The 26,888-nt window shown below is 43.9% G+C and overlaps 1 protein-coding gene across 3 annotated transcripts; it reads left to right on the top strand.

Moving 5' to 3' along the window:
* Positions 1–26,888, top strand: TBXT (T-box transcription factor T). Of its 3 annotated transcripts, none has more exons than XM_075594771.1 (8): positions 1–206; positions 22,330–22,594; positions 23,052–23,186; positions 23,387–23,448; positions 23,819–23,880; positions 24,535–24,711; positions 25,375–25,507; positions 26,627–26,888. In XM_075594771.1, exons 1-8 carry the CDS (start codon positions 1–3, stop codon positions 26,886–26,888), a joined length of 1,302 nt encoding a protein of 433 aa, XP_075450886.1. The 3 variants fall into 3 exon arrangements, with proteins under 3 accessions (XP_075450886.1, XP_075450887.1, XP_075450888.1); XM_075594772.1 differs by having other exon boundaries at positions 24,538–24,711; XM_075594773.1 differs by lacking the exon at positions 24,535–24,711.

Below are 26,888 nucleotides of genomic sequence, written 5' to 3' on the forward strand. Positions count from 1 at the left end.
ATGAGTTTAAGTGCAACCGAAAGCTGTGGCAAGAACCTACAGTATAGGGTAGATCATCTTCTCAGTGCTGTGGAAAATGATCTCCAGGCTGGCAGTGAGAAGGGAGACCCCACAGAGAGAGAACTTAAGGTTACCTTGGAGGAGAATGAGCTGTGGATGAGATTCAAAGAGCTCACCAATGAGATGATAGTCACTAAGAATGGCAGGTAAGACCCCAACATTAATTCTTTAAAAGGGAGGGTAATCACAGTAATATTTTAGCATGTACATTGCACTGGGTATATTACTTTAACAAATAATGTTAAAAAATCTGATATGATAGAAGAGTAACTATATGTAATTATCCCAGACAATAAATTAAGATGACTATTTCATAGAGTGCCACAAAATATACTTTAGGCCCCAATTTCACAAAGCTACTGTGCTTATTATACTGCAAATAGAGAATTTGTTTTCTCATTGTGGGTTATGTATCTTGCAGCTACAAAATCAGTGCAAAACTGGAACAAAAAAAAATATAACTTGTTAATGAAATCTTTGACAAATCTGCTACAGTTTTTTTTTTGCTACTGTTTTTGCCCAGATTTTGCAGTCGGGAGACTTGATTCAAAACCCCCACTGTGTTTAAAATAATGCAACAATCTGCATTTTGAAAAATAATGTTACCGCGCCCTGACTTTTGTTTGTTCTGCACTAGGCGGTTTGTTGTATTTTAACACATTTTTTCGAATATTTATTGGTACTTCATTCACTACTGTATTATATCATTCAATACTCAAGTTTCCCAGTGTCTTGGTTTTGCATTGGGGCGTTTATAATGTACTGTGTATAATAGAAATACAATCATCATCTATTAGTAGAAAACAGAGACCTTGATAAATAACCCCCAAACATTTTAGTATTCTGTCATTCATTGATTATACATTCTTTAATAAGTCATGCTGTTTTTTTTTATTTTTCCTTGTTCCATTTATTTTATATATATTTAGTGTCCCTTTTCTATTGCCATATATTTCCCATTGTAAAAAAATAAAATAAAAGGTGATCTATTGAGAATTAGATTACGTATAGTATGCAGTGCTACTGTTTTACAATACATCAAATATTTGTTTAATAAGGAAATAATTGTTTGTAATATTTTGGGGTTATTATTGTTCCCGTTGACGTGGTGCAGCGGGACACACACAACGCGCTAGCGGGAGCAGTAGCTATTCTAAATGGATGAGATGTATGCAAAGAAAGGGATGGGGCTAACATGTTATTGCACCCACCATCCTGTGTCAGCGGGGACAATAATGCCTGATACAGCTGTATTACCTATTAGGGCTGTTCTATACTGCGTACGCTTGCTACGCCGTGCGCGCACGTGACAGTTATAGATGGCTGAGGTTAGTCAGCCTTTCTATAATGATGCAGCGCGCTCATGGCCGTGAGTGTGGAACCGGCCGACAGTGGAAGATGAGGAAAATAAAGAATTTGCTCCGCTACCGCCGCTGAAATGTGTGTATGTATGTATGTATGTGTGTGTGTGTGTATGTAGAATGTTAATAAACAATTTATTAAAGTATTTATTTATTTCAAAACTTATTTATAACACACACACATTCATACACATAGACACACCCACACACATATACATACATACAGTACCTCACTCGCTCACAGCATACACACAAAAAGTGTGTGTCGCGTGCACGCGTGTTCGCACAGGCACGCGCCACGCGCACCCGCACACACTATACAACGGCCCTTAGTTGGGTCTGTAACATTGCTGGCTTCTCCGGCATGGAAGTATATAGTAGACAAATTAGATGAAGAATGAGATCATCTAAGCATTCTTACAAATGCAGAAGCAACTGAGATGCATACTTTTTATTTTTATTTTAAATCCTTTACTATAATAAAATATTTGTGAAACATAGATTATTAGTCTCTTCTTCCCCCCCCCCCCCTCCTCTTCCTATGGCCTTTAAGTCTGTCCTTGTATTAAGGACAAATATCCCATTATGTAATAAATACAGCAAGTTATCCTTGATATCTTTTTTAATGCTACAGATACTTTTATGAGTTTTATTTTGTGGCGGTTGTCACCATTTTGATTAAGATATGAATCAAGAGATGTAACATCAGAAAACAAATCCTCTCATTACAGTATTTAATTTTTTGTGTGGTAAATTTGCTTTGGTAAATTCCACTGTTCACTTTACGTGCAACTGATTTTTTTCACTATGGCCAAAAGCTGCTAACAGGGACTAAAGTCTTCAGACTGCAATACTATGGCAAAACCAGGGCAAAATAATTTTACCAGAATTGCTTTCAGCTAGATTATTTTCCTACAATGCTCTTTTTTGCTATGATTTTGGCCCAGTTTTGCATTCTGGAAGACATGAGTACAAAATGCTAAACGCTACTGAGCCTTATCACACTTTGGGGCCTATTTAGTAATGTTTCCCAGCTGCAAAAGTAGGCAAAACCAGTGCAAGAAACAGAGCCATATTCATCAAAGTAAAGGAATCACATTGAAAGCTTTGGAAGTTTTTCATTTGATAAACCTGGTGCAATTTTTTTGCATTAACTTTGGCCCCATTTTGCATCTGGGAGAGTTAGTAAAGAACCCCCTTTAGTCCTATTATCGAGTGTTCAGGAGGGTAACTTACAAAAAATAAAGAATTGTATTTTCTTTATATCCTTTTCTTTGCTATATATATGGTGCTGTTTTATGCCCTGGTATTGGTATTTGTCTTAAATGATTCTTGGCTTAAAATGAAAGTGTTCACTATGTACAGTATTACAAGTGAAGCTAATGTTCAGTGGTACTATGTAGCAATGTCCCTTGACTGCAGAACTGGGATAATGTCAATGCCAACAAACAGTACCAGACTTGTCAAAGAAAACCATATGCATACTTTACGGTGAGGTATTTTATATAATATGCCTGGTGCGGTTTAGATAGGGTTACCCGGCGTCCTGTTTTTGCCGGGACAGTCCCGTTTTTTTCTCTTCTGTCCCGGTTGCCGGTGCGAACCGGTAATGTCCCGGGTTTTCTCCCTGGTCCCGTTTTTTTTTGTCGGCGGGCACTGCTCGAGTCGGCGGCAGCGAGGAGGATGCGGCGGCAGCAGCGGGTAAGTATTTTGACTGCCGGGGGGTTGGGCTTCTTTAGTTAAACATGCAGGGCCACAGGGGTTTGGACGGGATGCCGGGGGCGGTGCTTTAGAATGCAGGGCCCAGGGGATTGGATGGGATGCTAGGGGGCGGGGCTTTAGAATGCAGGGCTGCAGGGGATTGGATGGGATGCCGGGGGCGGGGCTTTGTCAAATGTCGCAAGGGCGGCAACTTGGCTTCCCTCTCTCCCCTGCCTTCCCGCTCTCCCCTGCCTTCCCGCTCTCCCCTGCCTTCCCGCTCTCCCCTGCCTTCCCGCTCTCCCCTGCCTTCCCGCTCCCCCCCGTCTTCCCTCCCCCGGCACCTCGGCTCCCTGGCTCTTCAGCCGTCCCTCCCTCTGGCACCCGGTCCCCGGCTCTACCTCAATCTGGCACCCGGTCGCCGGCTCTCCCTCCCTCTAGCACCTGGTCCCCGGCTCTCCCTCCCTCTGGCACCCGGTCCCCGTCTCTACCTTCCTCTGGCACCTGGTCCCCGGCTCTCCCTCCCTCTGGCACCCGGTCCCCGGCTCTGAGCTCTCCCTCACCCCGGCACCCCCTCCCTCTGGCACCCAGTCGTTCCCCCTCCCCCCCCAGATCCCGCTCACAGCCGCTCGCTAGCAGTGCGGCACCTCCTGTGCTACTGCTGGTGAGCACGTGCCACAGACAGTGCCGCCTCCGCCGAATCAGCCGCCTCTGCCGAACCTGCAGCCGACTGAGGTAGGATATGGGGGAGATGGAAGATGCAGGGGGGGGCAGAGATGGGAGATGCAGGGAGGGGCAGAGATGGGAGATTGGGGGGGGCAGAGATGCGAGATGCGAGATGCGGGGGGGGCAGAGATGGGAGATGCGGGGGGGCAGAGATGGGAGATACAGGGGGGGCAGAGATGGGAGATGCAGGGGGGGGCAGAGATGGGAGATGCAGGGGGGGCAGAGATGGGAGATGCAGGGGGGGCAGAGATGGGAGATGCAGGGGGGGCAGAGATGGGAGATGCAGGGGGGGCAGAGATGGAAGATGCAGGGGGGGCAGAGATGGGAGATGCAGGGGAGGGCAGAGATGGGAGATGCAGGGGGGGAAGGGAGAGATGGGAGAGGCGATGGGGGAAGGGAGAGATGGGAGAGGCAGGGGGGGGGAAGGGAGAGATGGGAGAGGCAGGGGGGGGAAGGGTGAGATGGGAGAGGCGGGGGGGAAGGGAGAGGTGGGAGAGGCGTGGGGGGAAGGGAGAGGTGGGAGAGGCGAGGGGGGGAAGGGAGAGATGGGAGAGGCAGGGGGGAAGGGAGAGATGGGAGTGGCAAGGGGGGAAAGGTAGAGATGGGAGAGGTAAGGGGGGAAAGGGAGAGGTGGGAGAAGCAAGGGGGAAAGGGGGAGATGGGAGATTTAAAAAAAAATGTATTGGGGCAGCGGGGGTCTTTTTAAAATGTTTGATGGGGGCAGGTATTTTTATTATGTTTTGCGGGGTGGGGTTTTTTGGTATGTATTTTGTGGGGGGATTGAGTGAGCAGAGTGGGGTTATTGATGGAAGGTAGGAGCGAGTGAGGATAGAGGGGTAGTGAGTGAGGAAAAGAGGGAGTAAGACAGGGGGGAGGGTGGAAGAGTGAGTGAGACGGAGGGGAGATAAATTCATGGGTAGAGGATGTGAAATAGAGGGGGCTCGTGAGGTGTGAAATTAACCTAAGGCCACGCTTATAGTGCACGCGACGGATGATGTCACCTGTCGCCACTAGCGAAAGTTGTCATTCGCTTTCCGGCGACCAGGTCTTTGATTGGTTCAGAGGCTGTCACATGTGGTGATAGCCTCTGAAAAATCAAATTTGACCGGCTTCGTAAATTTGCGCCACTCCCGTCGCTGCGTCGCGCTTACTATAAGCACACGCGACGGCGGCAATACATTTGTTTTGCCGCGACATCGCATCGCCGGCACTATGAGCGCAGCCTTGTTTTGCCGCGACGTCGCATTGCCGGCACTATGAGCGCAGCACTATGAGCGCAGCCTTGTTTTGCCACGACGTCGCATTGCCGGCACTATGAGCGCAGCACTATGAGCGCAGCCACTATGAGCGCAGCCTATGAGCGCGGCTAAGGCCGCGCTTATAGTGCCGGCAACGCTGATGTCATGCTGTGGTCGCTGGAAAAATCAAATTGAAGTGACTTCCAGCAATTGCGACCAAGCCGCCGCGCCGTCCTGTCGCTCCTACTATAAGGGCACACATCAGGGTCAATACATATTTTTGACACGACGTCGCCAGCACTATTAGCGCGGCCTAATATGTGTCAGCCAGATAGGGGTTCCCCAAAAATTTTCGAAATACTTCAAGGGTTCCTCCAAACAAAAAAGGTTGGGAATCACTGGTCTAGTCTATCTTCTTAATCCACCTCCTATCAGAGCTAATAAGTACTGTAAGTAGCAACATATATTTATAACACACAACCCTATTTCCCCTATTTAGTCTGCAAATTGTAATATTATATACACAAGCCACAAGGTCAGGAATGAGGTATGTAACATTTTTAAAATGTCTTAATTTTAATTAATGCCTTCATTTTTTTAATTTAATTTTAGTCAATTATTTATTTAATTTTAATGTCTTCATTATTTATGTAATTTTAATTAATGTGTTAATTTTTTATTACCTACAGTAGAGATTAGAAAGTACATTTCAGATTTCAGGCTGCAAAGTGGTTTAGAAAAAATGTCCAGTCCGCGCTCTTGCTCTTTAGGAAGCTGGAATGGTGGTTCCTCTCAAATCTTTTGCAGCTCTTGATGTTGAAGGTGTCTTCCCCCACCTCCAATGTGGATCCCAGCAGGAAACTCCAACAGCGATACCAAGTCCCAAGAAAAAGGAAAAAAAAAACACAAAAGCGCAAAAAGATTGAGATATAATGTGTATTTCAAACAAATAAAAGTAGTAGTAAACACTTACATGTATAAAAACTTTAATGGTCCTGTTCACGATCGTAACTTCTATGGTAGGGCAACAGGTGGGATGAAAAGGGGGGTGGTTCCAGTCTCTAGTAACAAACCCCGCGCGCTGGGGCTGTATTCTTGGGCTGTGCTGCGTTTTCAGCTCCACACGCTTGTCGGCGTGGTGGTCTGCGTGACGCGCATGCGCAGCGAATGAAGCCCCCTGTAGTAGTCCCAGAGATGCCTGTCCGTTTTCCGTTTTGATCGTTAACAGCAATAAAAACACTTGTGTGAAGACTGGCTGTATGTGATAAACAGACCAGCGACACCCTTCGCGACGCGTTTCGAATACAAAAGTATTCTTCCTCAGGCAGTATCAGGGGCACCTGTTTGGGGTCCTCTATATACCAGTCCACATATCTAATTGGTTAATACCAATGAGTGAGCATCCAATCCGCTATTAGATAGAAAAAGAAGGGGGATGGTTTACATTCACCAAACCTGCCCCTTGATGTTGGATGGAAAGAAACAGATAATTAATGCTGTATTGTCTTGGTGGCACTTTGAATAATAAATAAATAATAAAAACAAAAGTGCCACTCACTGGTAGAGATATATAAAGTGATACCTACAGGTGGCCCTTTTTAACAAGTGTGACATTTAAAATATATTTCTTAATATATAAAAAATACAAATACAACATTGTGCTATCATATACAGATACAGCAGTTAGACATAAAACATATAATATTAAGGAGTGGATGGGGAGGGGGGTGGGGGGGGGGGGAAAGGCAAAAATGAAGGGGAAAAAAGGCATATTAAAGAAATAGAAAAAGTTAGAGAAGGGAAAAAAATATGGGGAGCATGCTGATTAAAAATAGTTAAAATAGAATACATCTCAATTTTGAGGCTTTACTAGATTAATAATAAATGATACAAACAGACTATAAAGCAAACATTACCAATCATTTAATTACCGCAAGAAGGGAGTCAATTCCACATAGTCATTTAATCCCCCAGGATGTTTAGTTTGGAGTGTGTATATCCAGAATTGCTCCCTCCTTGCGATATATAGATCCTTATCACCAGCTCTGATAGTTGTGGTGATATGTTCTATACCCATATATTTGACCCCTGTGGCACTACATTGATGAACATCTTTAAAATGAGACAACAAATGGGTTAATGGTTTACCGGAGGCTAATATCTTAGGGATGTTGACAATATTTCTTAAATGTTCCATCACACGTATCTTAAGATGGCGTTTTGTGCGACCTACATATTGTAGTCCACATCCACATTGTAAGATGTACTGCTGCGGCCAAGTTTATTCGAGCATTTGCCCGTTCTTGGCCGCAGCAGTAGCCTGGCGCGCGCCCGAGGGTGACGGGCGCGCGCCGAAGCAGCGGAAGAGCGCCCTCCGATCGGGGCGCTCTCCCTACCACTGCCGGGTCCGCCGGGTCCCCCGGAACCCCCTGCCGCCGTCCCCCACATCGCGGGACACCAGGGCTCCCTCGGGGAGCCCTGGACGCGCGTGCAGGGGGCGCAGGCTCCCGAAGACGCGTGACCGCGCGTCTATGACGCGCGGCACGCCGAGGGGCGGCCACTAGCAAGCCGGGAAATCTCCCGGCTTGCGGATCTGGCCGATGCGCAATAAAGCGTGTCGGTAGTGTATATAACATATGTGGACAGACAGTCAATATAATTTGTAATATCATATTTGTGATCCGTCATTTTGGACTTAAAATAGTCTTGTGTCAACATTCTTGGGCAAATTTTACATCTGTTACATCTATGATTACCCTTTAGCCCCAACAGATCTCTGAGGTCCTTCTTCTTATTGGGGACACTGCCTTTTAAGAGGCTCGGGGCCAATATGTTTTTAAGATTGTTGCTTTTTGTAAAAACAATAGGAGGTCTTTTAGGTAAAAACTTTGTCAAAATGGGATCCAGATGTAAAATGTACCAATACTTGTTAAGAATATGTTTTATCTTATTATGTGACCTATTAAATTTGGTAATAAAATACGGTATCTTATTTTCTTTATCTGGTTTGTATTTTTTCTTCTTGTCAGTGTATTTCATTATTTTTGGCCTTACAATTTGTGGTACAGTATTAGATGTAATGTTATCACTGATAATTGTATCTTCCACTAAATGGGTAGGTGTGTCCAGGCTCCCAATACCATTAACGTATACATCATGATCCGACTTATTAATTTTAGGGCAAATTAATTTCTCCCTATTAGTGTGCAATGCCTTATTAAATGCTTTGTTAACCGTGGTCTTATCATATCCCTTTTGTAAGAATCGTTCTTGAAGTATTTGTGATTGAGACTTAAATGTCTCTAAGTCAGTACAATTTCGCCTGATCCGCAAGAACTGGCTATAGGGGATATTGTTGATACATCTTTTTTCATGGCCACTTGTAGGATGCAGGAAAGAGTTTACATTTGTACTCTTAAAATGAGTTTTGGTAAGTAACTTGTTTTTGGAAACATATATTTCCAAATCCAAATAAGTAATGGTGGTTGGATTTAGCTCACTAGTAAAGGTTAGATTGAATTGATTTTTATTCAACCCAACCACAAAGTCATCAAATGAGGTGCTATCACCATCCCAGATGGCAATTACATCATCGATGTATCTCCGCCACATGATCAACTGCGGTGGAGACACATCGGCACCCCATATATGTAACGATTCCCACCATCCCATGTATAGACTCCATCAACGCAGGTTTATTCACGACTCAATTGAATTTATATTGACACACAATTATTTTCTTTTTGAGCACGAGTTTTATTTACAACTGTGTGGCACTGCTATGGGGACACGTTTTGCACCATCTTTTGCAAATCTATACATGGGATGGTGGGAATCGTTACATATATGGGGTGCCGATGTGTCTCCGCCGCAGTTGATCATGTGGCGGAGATACATCGATGATGTAATTGCCATCTGGGATGGTGATAGCACCTCATTTGATGACTTTGTGGTTGGGTTGAATAAAAATCAATTCAATCTAACCTTTACTAGTGAGCTAAATTCAACCACCATTACTTATTTGGATTTGGAAATATATGTTTCCGAAAACAAGTTACTTACCAAAACTCATTTTAAGAGTACAAATGTAAACTCTTTCCTGCATCCTACAAGTGGCCATGAAAAAAGATGTACACTGGCGACACACTTTATTCGAGCTTGGCTAGTCCCACGAATTCGGGTATACCCGGGTGTATTGAGGTTTGTGACTGTTTTCTGCCCGAGTGCATTGAGGTATTTTCCAAGCAGGGATTGAAGCATTTTATTCCCGCTGGCTGCAATAATGCACAGTATATATATATATACTGCATTACAATTCATGAATTTATGCCATCTGGTAGACACGCGAAGCATTGCAGCCTATTAAATCCTAATCATTATCATTTAACAGATCAGCCGCCCATCAGCCAGGCATGAACCCAGGCTGGGAAGGCAAACACAACGGGGCTTGTCAGAGGTGAGGAGCGGCGCATTCCAGGTATCTGCCAGGTACATACCGGGTATTTGCTCGAATAAAGTGTGTCGGTGCAGTATCAACAATATCCCCTATAGCCAGTTCTTGCGGATCAGGCAAAATTGTACTGACTTAGAGACATTTAAGTCTCAATCACAAATACTTCAAGAACGATTCTTACAAAAGGGATATGATAAGACCACGGTTAACAAAGCATTTAATAAGGCATTGCACACTAATAGGGAGAAATTAATTTGCCCTAAAATTAATAAGTCGGATCATGATGTATACGTTAATGGTATTGGGAGCCTGGACACACCTACCCATTTAGTGGAAGATACAATTATCAGTGATAACATTACATCTAATACTGTACCACAAATTGTAAGGCCAAAAATAATGAAATACACTGACAAGAAGAAAAAATACAAACCAGATAAAGAAAATAAGATACCGTATTTTATTACCAAATTTAATAGGTCACATAATAAGATAAAACATATTCTTAACAAGTATTGGTACATTTTACATCTGGATCCCATTTTGACAAAGTTTTTACCTAAAAGACCTCCTATTGTTTTTACAAAAAGCAACAATCTTAAAAACATATTGGCCCCGAGCCTCTTAAAAGGCAGTGTCCCCAATAAGAAGAAGGACCTCAGAGATCTGTTGGGGCTAAAGGGTAATCATAGATGTAACAGATGTAAAATTTGCCCAAGAATGTTGACACAAGACTATTTTAAGTCCAAAATGACGGATCACAAATATGATATTACAAATTATATTGACTGTCTGTCCACATATGTTATATACATCTTACAATGTGGATGTGGACTACAATATGTAGGTCGCACAAAACGCCATCTTAAGGTACGTGTGATGGAACATTTAAGAAATATTGTCAACATCCCTAAGATATTAGCCTCTGGTAAACCATTAACCCATTTGTTGTCTCATTTTAAAGATGTTCATCAATGTAGTGCCACAGGGGTCAAATATATGGGTATAGAACATATCACCACAACTATCAGAGCTGGTGATAAGGATCTATATATCGCAAGGAGGGAGCAATTCTGGATATACACACTCCAAACTAAACATCCTGGGGGATTAAATGACTATGTGGAATTGACTCCCTTCTTGCGGTAATTAAATGATTGGTAATGTTTGCTTTATAGTCTGTTTGTATCATTTATTATTAATCTAGTAAAGCCTCAAAATTGAGATGTATTCTATTTTAACTATTTTTAATCAGCATGCTCCCCATATTTTTTTCCCTTCTCTAACTTTTTCTATTTCTTTAATATGCCTTTTTTCCCCTTCATTTTTGCCTTTCCCCCCCCCACCCCCCTCCCCATCCACTCCTTAATATTATATGTTTTATGTCTAACTGCTGTATCTGTATATGATAGCACAATGTTGTATTTGTATTTTTTATATATTAAGAAATATATTTTAAATGTCACACTTGTTAAAAAGGGCCACCTGTAGGTATCACTTTATATATCTCTACCAGTGAGTGGCACTTTTGTTTTTATTATTTATTTATTATTCAAAGTGCCACTAAGACAATACAGCATTAATTATCTGTTTCTTTCCATCCAACATCAAGGGGCAGGTTTGGTGAATGTAAACCATCCCCCTTCTTTTTCTAACTAATAGCGGATTGGATGCTCACTCATTGGTATTAACCAATTAGATATGTGGACTGGTATATAGAAGACCCCAAACAGGTGCCCCTGATATTGCCTGAGGAAGAATACTTTTGTATTCGAAACGCGTCGCGAAGGGTGTCGCTGGTCTGTTTATCACATACAGCCAGTCTTCACACAAGTGTTTTTATTGCTGTTAACGATCAAAACGGAAAACGGACAGGCATCTCTGGGACTACTACAGGGGGCTTCATTCGCTGCGCATGCGCGTCACGCAGACCACCATGCCGACAAGCGTGTGGAGCTGAAAACGCAGCACAGCCCAAGAATACAGCCCCAGCGTGCGGGGTTTGTTACTAGAGACTGGAACCACCCCCCTTTTCATCCCACCTGTTGCCCTACCATAGAAGTTACGATCGTGAACAGGACCATTAAAGTTTTTATACATGGAAGTGTTTACTACTACTTTTATTTGTTTGAAATACACATTATATCTCAATCTTGGTGCGCTTTTGTGTTTTTTTTTTCCTGCAAAGTGGTTTGTTTTATTTATTTATGATAGTGAAATCCTATATACACACAAACACACACTGCAGCCCCCACCTCTATACACACAAACACACACACACACACACACACACACACACACACACACACACACACACACACACACACACACACACACACACACACACACACACACACACACACACACACACACACACACACACACTGCAGCCCCCACCTCTATACACACAATCACACACACACACTGCAGCCCTCACCTCTATACACACAAACACACATTGCAGCCAGGGTTGCCACCTTCTATTGAAGGCTAACCCAGAGATAACAACATTTTTTTAGATCTATTTATTATATATTTATCTTGCCTTTGGCTGTATCCTCCCCTCCAAATTCCGTCAACATGGCTGCGCGACGTCACGTAATGCACATTGTCATATCAACGAGACGCTCCGTGACGTCACGCGGCATCAAGTTGACATGACAGCGTGACGCATTATAGTGATGCCAAATTGTCATGGCAACATGTCACCGCCTGACGTTAGTGTCTCGTTGTCATGGCAACGGGGGGGTGTAACGTGATATACATTGTTTTATAAATAATTTTTTTAAGTGTCCCGGTTTTTCATTTTTAAAATCTGGTCACCCTAGGTTTAGAGTATTGCATCTGATAGACTTTGATACAAAAACCTCAAGTGGTTTAAATTCAGGCAAACGATGGAGCTAATGTTCCATATAAATATATGACAGAGTGGACATAAGTTTAATCATTTGTTTGAATTAAAACTACTTGGGAATTATGTATCGAAGTGTTTCAGAAAAGCTATTATTTCCCTGAAACGTTGGGCCTTTTTTTTCAGCAAATAAATTTGTTTTTCAGAATGTCCTTGTGATTCAGCTGTATTGTTCTCCTTGTGTGCAATCTCGTTGCCAGCTTCTTGTGACCTTGGGCAATTACTTTATCTCCCTGTGCCTCAGTGACCAAAAACATAGATTGTAAGCTCATCTGAGCAGGGATTGTGTCTGTAATTGAGAAGCGCTTTTGGGCCCATTGGGAGAAAAGCCCTATATAGCCTGGTCCCCCTGGTCCCCTGTTTGCCCTCTTACCTTTCCATAGGAGTATCGCAGCAAGGGAACTGCAAGGTCCAACAGCCTCAGGGACTGCAGTCCACATGTTGTCAGGCAACCAATAGGGCTGAGAAATTCAGACAATTGGGATTCTGACAGTTAAGGGGACTGTTTGTTGAAGCCAGGGCAGACAAGGTGAAGGGAGGGTCGGAGTGCCAGTAGTACTAAGACTAAGCCAGAGAATCCCCATAAGTCCCAGATAGGCCCCACTCACGTGTAGCTTGTGGCTGCTGCAGGGAAAGCCCCTTAGATAGGGACACTTCTCCATTTTACTGTAGTGTCAAGGACTCAGTGAAGACGCCGTGCGGTGATCGCGGTCTGTGGTCTGGGACCAGACCACCGCGGTGCTATCAAAGACTCTAAAAGTTGAGACCCTCCTACTGGAGTCCACCCAACGCAGAGGCGGATGCCATCGCGGAGGGCCACGTCGCTGGATCAGACGGATCCTCATTTCTAAGTCGGCTGCACTGAGTACTGGAGTACTCGGCAGGTATCTCAACAAGTCCACCAACAGTTCATGGGATAGCGCTACTCCCTACACTTTTGGGTGGGTTGGACACCGGTAAAGGGACATCAGGGTATTGGTGCCTAGCACCCAATATATTTTGGGACACTCACTAGTGGTACTGGGCGGGGTGTTCATTATACTAGGAGGTGGTGTTATGTTATATGTGTTATCAGTAAAGGTTGTTATTATATACTGTGAGTGTTTACTATTACTATTGGTTCCTGTGAGGGCTTTTCCCACTTTGCCGGGATCCCTCGCAGGTGGAGGCGCTGCACTGAGACGATAATTATACCACCCCAAGCTCCCCGTGGCAGAGGCTTGGGTCCTCTGTGAGCCAACAGGTAACAGCAATACCGGTAGTCTCTTTATTTAGGGGGAGAGAGGGCTACATTTGGAGGCGCTGCTGAGATTACAGACCTGGGGTGCCCTGCTCAGTAGTCTAAATTTGTGAAACCCTTCAGACAGCCATGTTCACACCCACAGGGCAATAGGCCCATGACTGGGTCCTAGAGTACCACATGTCCCCACGCCACATGGTTGCGGTGGGAGAAGTATCCCTACTTACCTCAATAACTGCTGTCCATGACCACGCACAAAACTTCCCGGGTCTGGCCAATGCCAGGGTCTTAGGTTGCAAACTTGACACGGATTTCCATTCTAGTGTCATACTATTGGCCACAGAACATGATATATGCTTGGACATGGCCCCTCAGGTTCTAAACCCATCCAAGGCCCTGCCTACAGGGCATCCACTGATACTCTGAGTTACCAACCTCCATAGGGACCTTCACTCTGAGACTTGCCTCCGAGGTTCTCTATCAGGCTACACCGGCCATCTCTGGCTCTCCACCGATGTCCTTTCTCACGCTGAAGCATCCACCGTCTACTACAGTCCTGGAGGATGGATGGCCCCAAGTACTCCAGTTCGAGCAGACCTACCTGTACCCAGGGTCACTTTCACCTCAGGTGTGATACCCAATACACCTATCACCAGCCGGTATCAGAGTATCCCTGACCCAACTCCTAATCAGAGCCCAGTTTATAGCAACCTGTCTTTGGGAACTTCCAACTTAGGAGTGACGCTACCGCAACTAGTGGAGGACATAACTATGTCTTCACAGTAGCAGAATTACAGAAAGCTCAAGGTCTTCTCCGGGATAGTGCCAACACACTTTGGAGAAGAAGGGTTTGAGACTTGGAGGGACCATGCTCTCCACGTGCTAGACAAGTGGTCGTGCTCGGAAGCCATCAAGCGACAGAGGTTGGTTGTGTGTCTCCGACCCCCGGCTGCACAACTGGTACGAACGCATCGGGACACAGAGGGAGAGGTTCCTGCTCTCGAGTTGGTGGAGCTGCTGACCCAGTCTTACACAAGCGAAGTCGACAAGGATGAGCTCCTGGCCCAGTTCAAGGCTCTCCAGAGGGAGGAAGAGGAATTATCCGTCTTCGTTCTCAGGCTCCAACTATTCTTGGGCACCCTTCTCACTATGAAAATAATTTTGGCTGCAGAAATAGACTGGTTATCGTTCAAGCAGCAACTATTGAAGGGATCACTACCTTCCCACCCAATAGCCCTGGTGATGCGAGCTGCTGCAGTCACAGTGTCTCCCAGCTACCTAGACTTAATGCGGCATGCCAGGAAGCATGAAGTGCAGCTGCACTTCCATGACCCTAAGAAGGCCAAAGGACCCCTCAAGTGTGAACCCAAGGGAACATCTGCTCCAAAGGTTAAGGAGCCCTATAGTATAGAGGAGGACTCTGAATCAAAATCATTGTCCGCCAAGTCCAAACCGGCCGAGAGAATATCTCCTACCAATATAGGCCGCACCACCCTCAGGAACCTTATCTGCTACAGCTGTGGTCGAAAGGGACACTTCGCCTATGAATGTCCCAAAGAAGAACAACAACCCCAATTAAGAATTCCCACCCCAACGCATGATTTGTGCGGTTTACACTGCCGAAGCCCCTGCCCCATCGGACGAGACCACTTCCCTGCCCTCTGATGACCCTTCTGAGCCAAGTCCCAACGATGGAACCCCACCATTGAACGCTTACAGTCGGGTAGGACCAGCCACTATCATACGTGTCGTTATGGACGGTGTATACTCATCAGCGTTGTTGGACACTGGGTCCCAAGTGACCATCGTATATTGAGGTTTCTATAACCAACACCTACAACACCGTCCCTTGCAATCGGCGAAGGATATGAAAGTGAGGGGGCTGAGTAATGAGGACTACCCCATTGACGGGATTGTGAATGTTTGTCTGGAGATAATTCAGTTTAACACAGGCAAGTCGCACCCTATTGATGTGGAGGCCCTAGTGTGTCCCAAGCCCCAAAAGCAGCCCAAGTACTCGATTATCCTGGGAACTAACACTGATATAGTATGGACAATAATCAGGGCCTACCTACAAGAAGTCGCTGAACTGCCTCTGAGTAGCCTAAACCTCCATCACATCCTGTTGGACGAGTGTTACAAGATATCTGCTTTAGACCATCATGAAGTTCTCTTCAACCGGCGAGCAGGGATAACAGAGATTCCACCAGGGGGAGTGAAGCTCATGGCCGCATTGTGCTGCTACCCTGATCGAGACGAGGCAAGATTGCACGTCGACTACCGGACACTGAGCAACCGTGCCATACCCGATCAATATACTCTTCCTCGCATCGAAGAGATTCTCAACACACTAACTGGGAGCCAGTGGTTCAGTGTTCTGGACTTGCGATCTGGGTACTACCAGGTACCGATGAGTAAAGAAGACCAGGAGAAGACTGCCTTCGTCTGCCCCTGACTTTCTAACAGTTTACGTGCATGCCACAAGGCATCTGTGGGGCTCCAGCAACATTCCAACACCTAATGGAGAAAACCATTGGAGACATGAGTCCTCGGGAATGTTTGGTTTACCTAGACGATATTGTTGTTTTCGGTAAGACCCTGAAAGAACATGAAAAATGGCTGCTTAAAGTGCTGGACCGTCTGGGGCGAGAGGGCCTGAAACTGTCACTCGACAAATGCCGGTTCTGTCGCACTTCGGTGACCTATGTGGATCGCCACTGATCCGGCCAAAGTCGAGGCTGTGGTGAATTGGCTGCGACCTGAGAATGTCATGTAATTACGCTCTTTCCTCGGATTCCGTGGCTACTATCGTCGCTTTGTGGAAGGGTATTCCAGTAAGGCCAAGCCTCTAAATAATCTCCTCAAGATATACACCAAAGATATCGGATGAAAGGCCAGTTCTGCTAGACAGCCGTTTGGCGACAAATGGATGACTGAATGCGAACGGGCCTTCTTCTTGGGCCTGAAGAGGAGTTTAACCAAGGCAAACTGTTCTTCCTTATGCCGATCCGGAACAGCCCTATGTCCTCCATATAGACGCGAGTCTTAAAGGCTTAGGTGCAGTCTTGCACCAGAAGAACCCAGAGGTGCTCCGACCAGTAGCCTACATCAGTTGCAGTTTGACTCCTAGCGAGCAAAATTACCCGGTACACAAGTTGGATTTCCTCGCCCTCAAGTGGGCCATCATGGACAAACTCCATGATTATTTGTATGGCGTATCCTCCGAAGTGAGGACGGATAACAATCCCTTCACCATCAATTAGATGCTACCGGCCATCGATGGCTAGCAGTGTTATCAAATTACCAGTTCATACTGAAGTATAAACCAGGGCACTTGAATATAGGAGTAGATGCCCTATCCCGAAGACCAGGGCTGAGCCCCACTCCCGACGATGATGGCTGGGAAGAGATCCCGGGACCAGGGATGAGAGCCATGTGCAGCACGGCTTCTGTCTTAGCAGATAGGGTAGCCTTCTCAGAATTAAGGGTCGCAGACGCTTTAGGATGTCAATCAAGGGCCATCCCTGCCACTTACTGTGATCCAGAAGGGATGAATATCACTCACGATAAAATCATAGCGTGGAGGGATATGGTTCAATATCAGATCCGGGACCCCATAGCTGGCATCATCCGTCAAGCTATCCAGAGAAACAATAGTGAAGGAAAGGAGAATCTAAACATATACTAAGCGCTCAACCTATTTACATAACGTGATAACAACAACCATAAATGACAGTCAGTGTAGGATAACACATAAAATGTGAAATTGATTAACCCTAAATATGTAAGGATAAACCAATAATGCAAGGAAACCCCACAATCAACAAAGAGTGAATGGGGGAGTGGCTGCCTAAGGATATTCAACAACCCTATCCATAAGGCTATAGACAAAATGGCAAACAAAAGAGCAAAAGTCCTTGGCGCACTACCAGGTATGATAAACCTGATGTATAAGTTTCCAATTCTCTGAATGAGGGAACAGTTCGTAGATCTCACAGATGGTCTTTCAGAAATTCTTTGCTGGTAAATGTGTATCTGAAATCAGACAAAACAAAAGAACCATTGCGCAGTACTCTCTGATATTGAAGATCACACCCACACAGCTGCTAACTACTTACATAAAAGTAGATAGTCAAGGGCCTTGAAAGGTATCTTTAGCTTGTGCTCTGGTGTACAGGACTGGATAGCAGTGGGTCTTCAGGTGGTAATAGCCCTCTCCACATGGATCAATCACAGTCGCGGAATCTGTGATCGACCAACCGTTGCTGGAAACGCAAGGATCCGCCCGTGTGGTGAAACGCACTCACTGCGCATGCGAGGGTCAAGGGTGAAAGGCAGAAACCTCCGGCACATGTGGTAAGCCCTGACTTACCACATGCGCCGCAGGTTTCTGCCTTTCGCCCTTGACCTTCGCATGCGCAGTGAGTGCGTTTCACCACACGAGCGGATCCTTGTGTTTCAGGCAACGCTTGGTGGATCACAGATTCCGCGACTGTGATTGATCCATGTGGAGAGGGCTATTACCATCTGAAGACCCACTGCTATCCAGTCCTGTATACCAGAGCACAAGCTAAAGATACCTTTCAAGGCCCTTGACTATCTACTTTTATGTAAGTAGTTAGCAGCTGTGTGGGTGTGTTCTTCAATATCAGAGAGTACTGCGCAATGGTTCTTTTGTTTTGTCTGATTTCAGATACACATTTACCAGCAAAGAATTTCTGAAAGACCATCTGTGAGATCTATGAACTGTTCCCTCATTCAGAGAATTGGGAACTTATACATCAGGTTTATCATACCTGGTAGTGCGCCAAGGACTTTTTCTCTTTTTTCTCTTTTGTTTGCCATCCAGAGAAACAAGCCTGCGATTCTGAAACGTGCTCCTAGTGACATGGTTGCAATCTCATGCGAGAGCCCGATAAATTCGAAATCGACAATGGACTACTCTATCGGGTGGTGCAATACCACAACCACCCGGATAGAAGACAACTGGATCTCCCCAGGAACCTACAATATATGGTCCTGAAAGCCTTGCATGATGAGCATGGACATCTCGGTGTGGAAAAGACTTTTGGACTCATCAGAGATCGTTTCTTCTAGCCAAAAATGCGTGATTCGGTGGAACGACACTGTCGACGGTGGTCACGGTGTATTCAACGCAAGACGCTACCTACCAGAGCCGCACCAATGGCCCACCTAAAGAGCTCATGTCCCATGGACTTGGTGTGCATGGATTTCCTGTGCATCGAGCCTGATGCCCGAGGTATCGGTAACGTGCTGGTCAACACAGACCATTACACCGGATACGCACAAGCTTTCTAAACCAATGACCAGAAGGCCATTACGGTGGCGAAGATTCTCTGGGATAGGTACTTCATGCATTATGGCCTACCCAACCGCATTCATTCCGATCAAGGCCGGGACTTTGAAAGCAAACTAATCCAGGAGCTAGTCAAAATCCTGGACATCACCAAGTCTTGGAAAACCCTATACCATCCGGAGGGTGATGCTATGCCAGAGCGATTCAACCGGATGTTGCTGGACATGTTAGGCACGTTGCAAGGTGCTCAGAAGACAGAGTGGAGCCGACATGTGGAGACTCTGGTACACGTGTATAACTGTTTCTCCCCATACCTCCTTATGTTTGGGCGAGAAGCCAGGCTGTCAGTGGATGTACATCTACGAGTATCAACAGACAGAATACACAATGCAGCGCACTTTAAATACTTGCAAAGACTTCAGGATAACCTGCAACTGGCTTACTGTACCAGCAAGCCGAGAAGTCCACTGCTAAACTCAATGCCAACAACAAAAGATGCTATGACCACAAGGTCAGACAATGGAAAATCCATCCTGGAAATGCAGTGCTTCTCCGCAACCTAGTAAAGCATAAACTCGCTGACCGTTGGCGTGACGGTGGCTATGAGGTCAAATCGCACATGCTGGGCCTCCCGGTCTATCGAATAAAAGACAAGGATGGCCGGGTAAAGGTCTGACACCGCAACTATCTTCTTCCTATCCCACAAGTGGGAGACGCTGAACCCGAAATACCAGCTACACCACTGAACCGTGAGCCGGAACAATTAGAAGTTACCCAAGAGACTGGAAACAAAACTATCTCTGTGACCCCCTAAGATCCCACGGACAGTGAAGAAACCGCCCCCAAACAGTAGATGATCCTATGGAGGGACCCTCTCAAAGGGGACCCCAAAGTTACGGAGCACCTCCCGGACGAGCTACGGGTAAAAGGCACAGACGAACAACTCCTACTAGGGCGGGATCCAACGAGCCAACCTCTGGATCCTAGAAGCCTGTGTTTCGTGCCCCAGACAGACTATTCAGGGACATTTATACCCTCAATGGGAGAGGCTGAGCCTCAACACTATATACATTACTCCCCAGATAGAGTGGAACAAGAGCTTTGCCGAAGCCAAAGAATTAGGTACCCTCCAACTCGGGTAACCTATGACACAATTGGGGCACCCAACTATGAGGCTCAGCAATGGTTTCGGGCTTAGATACACTCTATTATTGTGATGTTTACTCAGATGTATAACCTCATGTAGAGTTGATTGTGTATACAGTATAGTGTGTATTAAGATTGCACAGTGCAATGCATTTTTATTATATAACTTGTGTGTTTGGTTATATGTTACAATGTTTCCAAGCGGGCCGTTGGGGTTTTCACCAGGGGGAGAATATAGACTGGGTCCCCCGTTTGTCCCCTTACCTTTCTATAGGAGTATAGCAGCAAGGGAACTGCAAGTTCCAACTGCCTCAGGGGCTGCAGTTCACATGTTGTCAGGCAACCAATAGGGCTGAGAGATTCAGACAGTTGGGATTCTGACAGTTAAGGGAACTGTTAGTTTGAGCCAGGGCAGGCAAGGGGTAGGGTCTGAGTGTCAGTGGCACTCAGACTAGGCCAGAGAATCCCCATAGGTCCCAGATAGGCCCCACTCACATGTAGCTTGTGGCTGCTGCAGGGAAAGCCCCTTAGATAGGGATGCTTCACAATTTTACTGTAGTGTCAGGGACATAGTGAAGATGCCGTGCGGTGATTACGGTCTGTGGTCTGGGACCAGACCACCGTGGTGCTATCAAAGACTCTAAAAGTTCAGACCCTCTTACCGGAGTCCACCCAACGCAGAGGCGGACGCCATCGTGCAGGACCATGTCGCTGGATCAGATGGAGTTTCATTTCTAAGTCGGCGCACCGAGTACTGGAGTACTCGGCAGGTACCTCAACAAGTGCACCAACAGTTCACGAGATAGCGCTACTCCCTACACTTTTGGGTGGGTTGGACACTTGGAAAGGGACATCAGGGTATTGGTGCCTAGGTCCCGATATACATTTTGGGACACTCAATGGTGGTACTGGGCAGGGTGTTCATTATACTGGGAGGTGGTGTTATGTTATATGTGTTATCAGTAAAGGTTGTTATTATGTACTGTGTGTGTTTACTATTACTATTGGTTCCTGTGAGGGGCTTCTCCCACTATGCCGGGATCTCTTGCAGGTGGAGGTGCTGCACCAAGATGATAATTATACCACCCCAGGCTCCCGTGACGGAGGCTTGGGTCCTCTGTGAGCCAACAGGTAACAGCAATACCGGTAGGCTCTTTATTTAGGGGGAGAGAGGGCTACACCTATATCAAATAAAGTTTTTATTTTTAAGCTAGTATATAATTGCGTCTAAAATAAATCTTAATGTGATACCTTTACTGAAACACTTTGTTTACATTACATTCAGCATTTCTCAAGTAAAACATCAAGTATTTCCAAGACAATTAGTCTATAAAGAAGCTGGAGGAGCGGTTGCCACTTAAAATTGTATTTATCGACATATCACAAACCACTTTGAGAATGTGTGGTGAGGAGTAGATAAAAACCACAAAGTTGAATGTGCAGTATATCAATTCACAAGTCTGCCGACACATCTCACGGTGACTTTATTTGTGTTAGTGAACAGGATAAAACACATTAATATAGTAACAGAAATGTGTGCGATGAGCTATGGATAGAACACTAAGGAGTGTAGTTATCAAAGTCTTCCACCTGCAAGACTTGAGCAAAAGTGGGGCAGAAAAGGTAGCACTAGATTTGTCAATGCAAAAAAATTCAATTGAACGCAATAGATTTATTTATTTGGTAAATCTGGAGCTATTTTTACTTTATGCCCCAGTTTTGCAGCTGGGAGAATTTGAAACATAAGCATACCCCCCTCTCCCCCCCCTCCCTTCACCCCCTCCCTCATACCCCTAAAAAGGTGTAAAAAAGGTCAGTACTTAAATAAGCCTATTGCTTCAGTAGCAAAGTGATTAAGTTACTTTGGAGCAGATGAGTTGATTGTCGATAAACTAAAGACAAAAGAAATCATGGAACACAGAGGAAATAAACAGGGAAGAATAGTTCATTTCCTTTCTAACGCCACCTTTTAACTCACTTTATTAGTCTATTGTTAAGAAGACATCGAAGTCCCACCCACAGAAAAATAGTCAAGTTGTCTTTCTACACCTCCAGTTGTAGACGGGTTAAAATGTATTGGGTATAATATCAATGTTTCTACATATATTTGAATTTGCACATACTGTACATACATACTGTATATAAAGGACATTTAACTAATTTTCCCTCTATATTTTAGGCGGATGTTTCCCGTGTTGAAGGTGAATGTGTCTGGTCTAGACCCAAATGCCATGTACTCTATTCTGTTGGACTTTGTGGCAGCTGACAACCACCGTTGGAAGTATGTGAATGGGGAATGGGTGCCAGGTGGTAAACCTGAGCCTCAGGCTCCAAGCTGTGTTTACATCCACCCAGAATCCCCCAACTTTGGAGCTCACTGGATGAAAGACTCCGTTTCATTTAGCAAAGTCAAACTTACCAACAAAATGAATGGAGGAGGCCAGGTAAGACAACATCACTTCACTAAGCCATGTGATCTGTGCATGATGAGTATCATTTTTTTTAGGTAGGAGTTTGAAAGTGTGGAATGTGTTATTTGAACCCATAGGGAATGTAGGTATTGTGAAAAACAGTGGGAATTGTGCTTTTTTGTTAATTGTTGGCCTATACTGACAATCTAGATATGTTATACACACATACTCATACATTTCTTTAAAACTAATTTTAATACTAGAATAAAGCAAATTATTTAGCCCATATTTTCTGCCTGTTTTAGCTACTTAAATTAGTGTATTTTCTCTTTCTTTCTTGCTAGTGTGGTCCTGTACCACCCTACACATTTTTTTAAATTGGCTGTATATTGCCTTTATATCCATGCTGAGAGAGACTTCTTTTAGTTTGCCTGTTTTATTGCTATTTCATATTCATTAAATTATGTTAATTTTTTTCCATTTCTTGCAGATTATGCTAAACTCCTTGCACAAATACGAGCCTAGAATCCATATAGTGAGAGTTGGGGGACCCCAAAGAATGATCACCAGTCACTCCTTTCCCGAGACACAATTCATAGCTGTGACAGCTTACCAGAATGAAGAGGTACAAAGCCTAAACTAGCATCATTTAGAATTGTTTTTGCTACTGTTGCTGCATAGCTGCATAGCTGCATTATCAAATAGTTAAAATTGAAACACTAAACTTTACTTTAGTCATTAACCTAGAAAGTTGTCAAACAAGAGCCATTTGTACAGCACATTTGGAAGTTATTGCCTGCATTTACTTATCCTTTTCTTTTTCAGATTACAGCACTTAAAATAAAGCACAATCCATTTGCCAAGGCATTCCTTGATGCCAAAGAAAGGTAACCTTTTCTGTTCTACTAATATCTGAATGTTTTTAGTGATCATGTGCCATACTGTATCTATTAAGCAGTCTCATGACGTGACACCTTTTGTCTCTGGAAGAGACCCTACAGCCCATTCACCTAAATGGGCTGTAAGATGGCTTTCAGCTTTGGAATGTATCTTCCTGCAAAAGACTGCATAGTAAATATGGAATTGCTCTAACATTGATTAAAACTAAACAGAACAAAGCATTTTAGATAAGCCAATATCTTTCTAACTTGATGCATACAAGCTAGATTTTTAAAAGATCAAACTTTGCTGTTTTGTTTTTTTAAATGGCATTTGGAAGTGCTTTCAGTGGGCTTTTTTCAATTTTTTCTTTCACAGAACTGATCACAAAGACATACTGGATGAAGTAGTAGATGGTCAACAGTCAGGTTACTCACAGTGTAAGTAACATTGATTGTTATAGCATTTCTGAGCAGACTAATGACTACTGCTGTAAACAATTAAGAAATGTATATCATATACATATGCTAATGATTGAAATGCACCTGGTCGCATATTGTAACTGCTCAATACAAGGAATCCACCATTTTAGACTTCAAAGCATTTCTTAAACTATACTTTATAGCAGGCCTGCACAACTCCAGTCCTCGAGGGTCGCAAACAGGCCAGGTTTTCAGGATATCCCTAAATCAGCACAGCTGGCTCAATTAGTGGCTCAGTCGTACTGAGCCACTAATTGAGCCAGCTGTGCTGAAGTAGGGATATCCTAAAAACCTGGCCTGTTTGCGGCCCTCGAGGACTGGAGTTGTGCAGGCCTGCTTTATAGGAAGTAATAAATAGATACTCAGAAACTAATATTTCATCTTATTTTTCACGAACTTCACCCCTACTTTGACATCCTACTCCACACTAGTAATTGAGAAGGCTCAATGTTTATTGTTGACTATATAATATTCTTTATATTGAATAGTAAAATATTCATGTCATTTAAGATGAAACATGAAGTACCTTAAACCATTGCACAAATCATCAATGTTTCTTGATGGCATATTTAGGAGGAGAATAATCTTGTGACACTTTCCTTTATACCTCAGTAGGTGGTTGGTTGATTCCTGGCACTGGATCATTATGTCATCCTACTAATCCTCACTCTCAGTTTGGAACCTCTCTCTCCATTTCGTCTCAACATGGCGGTGAGCGATATTCATCCCTGCGCAATCACCGCTCAGCTCCTTATACCAATCCATACTCTCACAGAAACAATTCTCCAAGTAAGTTTCCAACCCAGAGTTCATTGCAGGACATGTGCATACAAATGTGTGCAAAAATACCTAAATTTACTTTTATCTGCCAGATAAAAAAAATTAAGTTGTGAAAAATGTCATATGTGTTGGTTATTACACAAATATTGCCGCATCATCCCTACAAGAGAAAACTAATTGTGTACATTCATTCAGACAATTTAATAGGACGTCTTCCAGCAAGATTGAATATGGCATTAGGGATCATCTCAAACAGTTCCTGACCTTTTCCTTTCAATTACTTTAATAGTGCATCTGCCAGGTCCCAATCTTTGTGCACTAAATAAGTAATGTGTGTGATAATAATAATAGCATGTTCTTGTATAGCACTGCTTGTTTTACGTAGCACTTTACAGAGACATTTTGCAGACACAGGTCCCTGCCCCATGGAGCTTACAATCTATGTTTTTGCTGCTTGAGGCACAGGGAGATAAAGTGATTTACCCAAGGTCACAAGGAGCCGACACTGGGAATTGAACCAGTTACCCCTGCTTCAAACGCAGTGCCAGTCAGTGTCTTTACTCACTGAGACGCTCCTACTTCTAGTGATGTACACTTGTATCAGAAAAGGTCAGTTGTGTTTCATGTTTCCCTTGATGGGGTTAATAAACTGCTAATATTTTTGTCTTGCAGCAAGCTTTGGAGATAATTCATCTGCCTGTCTTTCTATGCTCCAATCCCATGACAACTGGTCCAGTCTTCAAATGCCAACTCATACTGGGATGCTGCCAATGAGCCACAGCACTGGTACTCCAACTAATTCTAGGTAAGTCCAACCATGATTGAAGATATTCACCTAAAATGTATTGATATTTCCGGGAACCTAAAAATCTCAAAAGCAGAAAGCCATCCTTGTGAAAGAGAGCACATGTCCTTGTTAAATTTTCTTTGGAAATTGGTGTTCTCTTTTCTGTGTCCTACACAAAAGAGAGGTTAATGGGGTTAATGCAATAAAGCAATAGACCCCATTTTTGCACATATTTCTTTTTACAATATTAGTACTGAGAGGTCCTCTGAAGCAGATTCACGGTCCCTCGAACTCCGGGCATCCCCCTGGTTTCTGAGATATTTGAAATTCTTTGTGCCAGTGTGTGACACAAAAATATGACAAATATGGCTTTGGGATCACCAGTGAGTTGTGATATTCATCTTGAGATGACGTTGCAACTTAGTACATTGGCCGTCAATGTATGGCTGGTCAAGTATTTTTGACCAGTTGGAAAACTTCTTGGTCCCGGTAAACTGAAGCAATATGTAAGCTGCTTGGACTGCTTGTTTTAGACAAACACGAGAAAGCAAAATATTGCTACCGTTTTGTCAGTATTGTCAACCTCCCTGCACATTATGTAGTAGTATAATGTAGTATATAGATTCACGAGTGTCTTATAAGTTACAGTACATTATGGTTGCTGGTAGTCATATAAAAACTAGAATTAGCCAGAATCGGACTGCAGTCAAATTATGGCATGGAAAAGGTACAGTTTTATACAGTCCTCAAAAACCTAAAAATGCAAGCAGATGTCTTTTAAGTGTGAAAGCATAAATTAAAGATGTAGAAAACATAAAAGGAGGAGCAAAACCACCAAAAAGTGATTTTTAGTATAAGAGCTAGTACAGTTAATTACTTTTTCAGTTACCTCCTGTAGCTATCAAATGTGTAATACACTAAACCTCCAAAAGCATTATAAGCTTTGGTAACTTTCAATAATACAGCAGATTATGATTTAAGAAGGACATTTTTAAAACCAATGATTGATCTACCTTTTAGATAAATAAAGGATATATGTAAAATGTATTATTGTATTTATTAAATATTAATTTAAATTCAATTTGTGCCAAGCTAAAAAAATTGTAATGCTAACAATTTAAGTGATTTGTATTGCAGTCAATATCCTACCTTGTGGTCCGTGAGTAACAGCACTATCACACCAATGCCTCAGTCTGGAGGAATAACTAACGGACTTGGATCTCAGTACTTGAGAGGCTCTACAGCTCACTATACATCGCTTCCCCATACAATGCATTCACCTTCTACAGGATCCCCATTGTTTGACCATGGAACAGCAACAGACCTTGTAGAGAATCAGTATGATGTCACAGCACATGCCAGATTATCCTGCCCATGGACACCCGTCACACCTCCTTAA

This window comes from Ascaphus truei, chromosome 4 (genome assembly GCF_040206685.1).
Source record: "Ascaphus truei isolate aAscTru1 chromosome 4, aAscTru1.hap1, whole genome shotgun sequence".
NCBI lineage: Eukaryota > Metazoa > Chordata > Amphibia > Anura > Ascaphidae > Ascaphus > Ascaphus truei.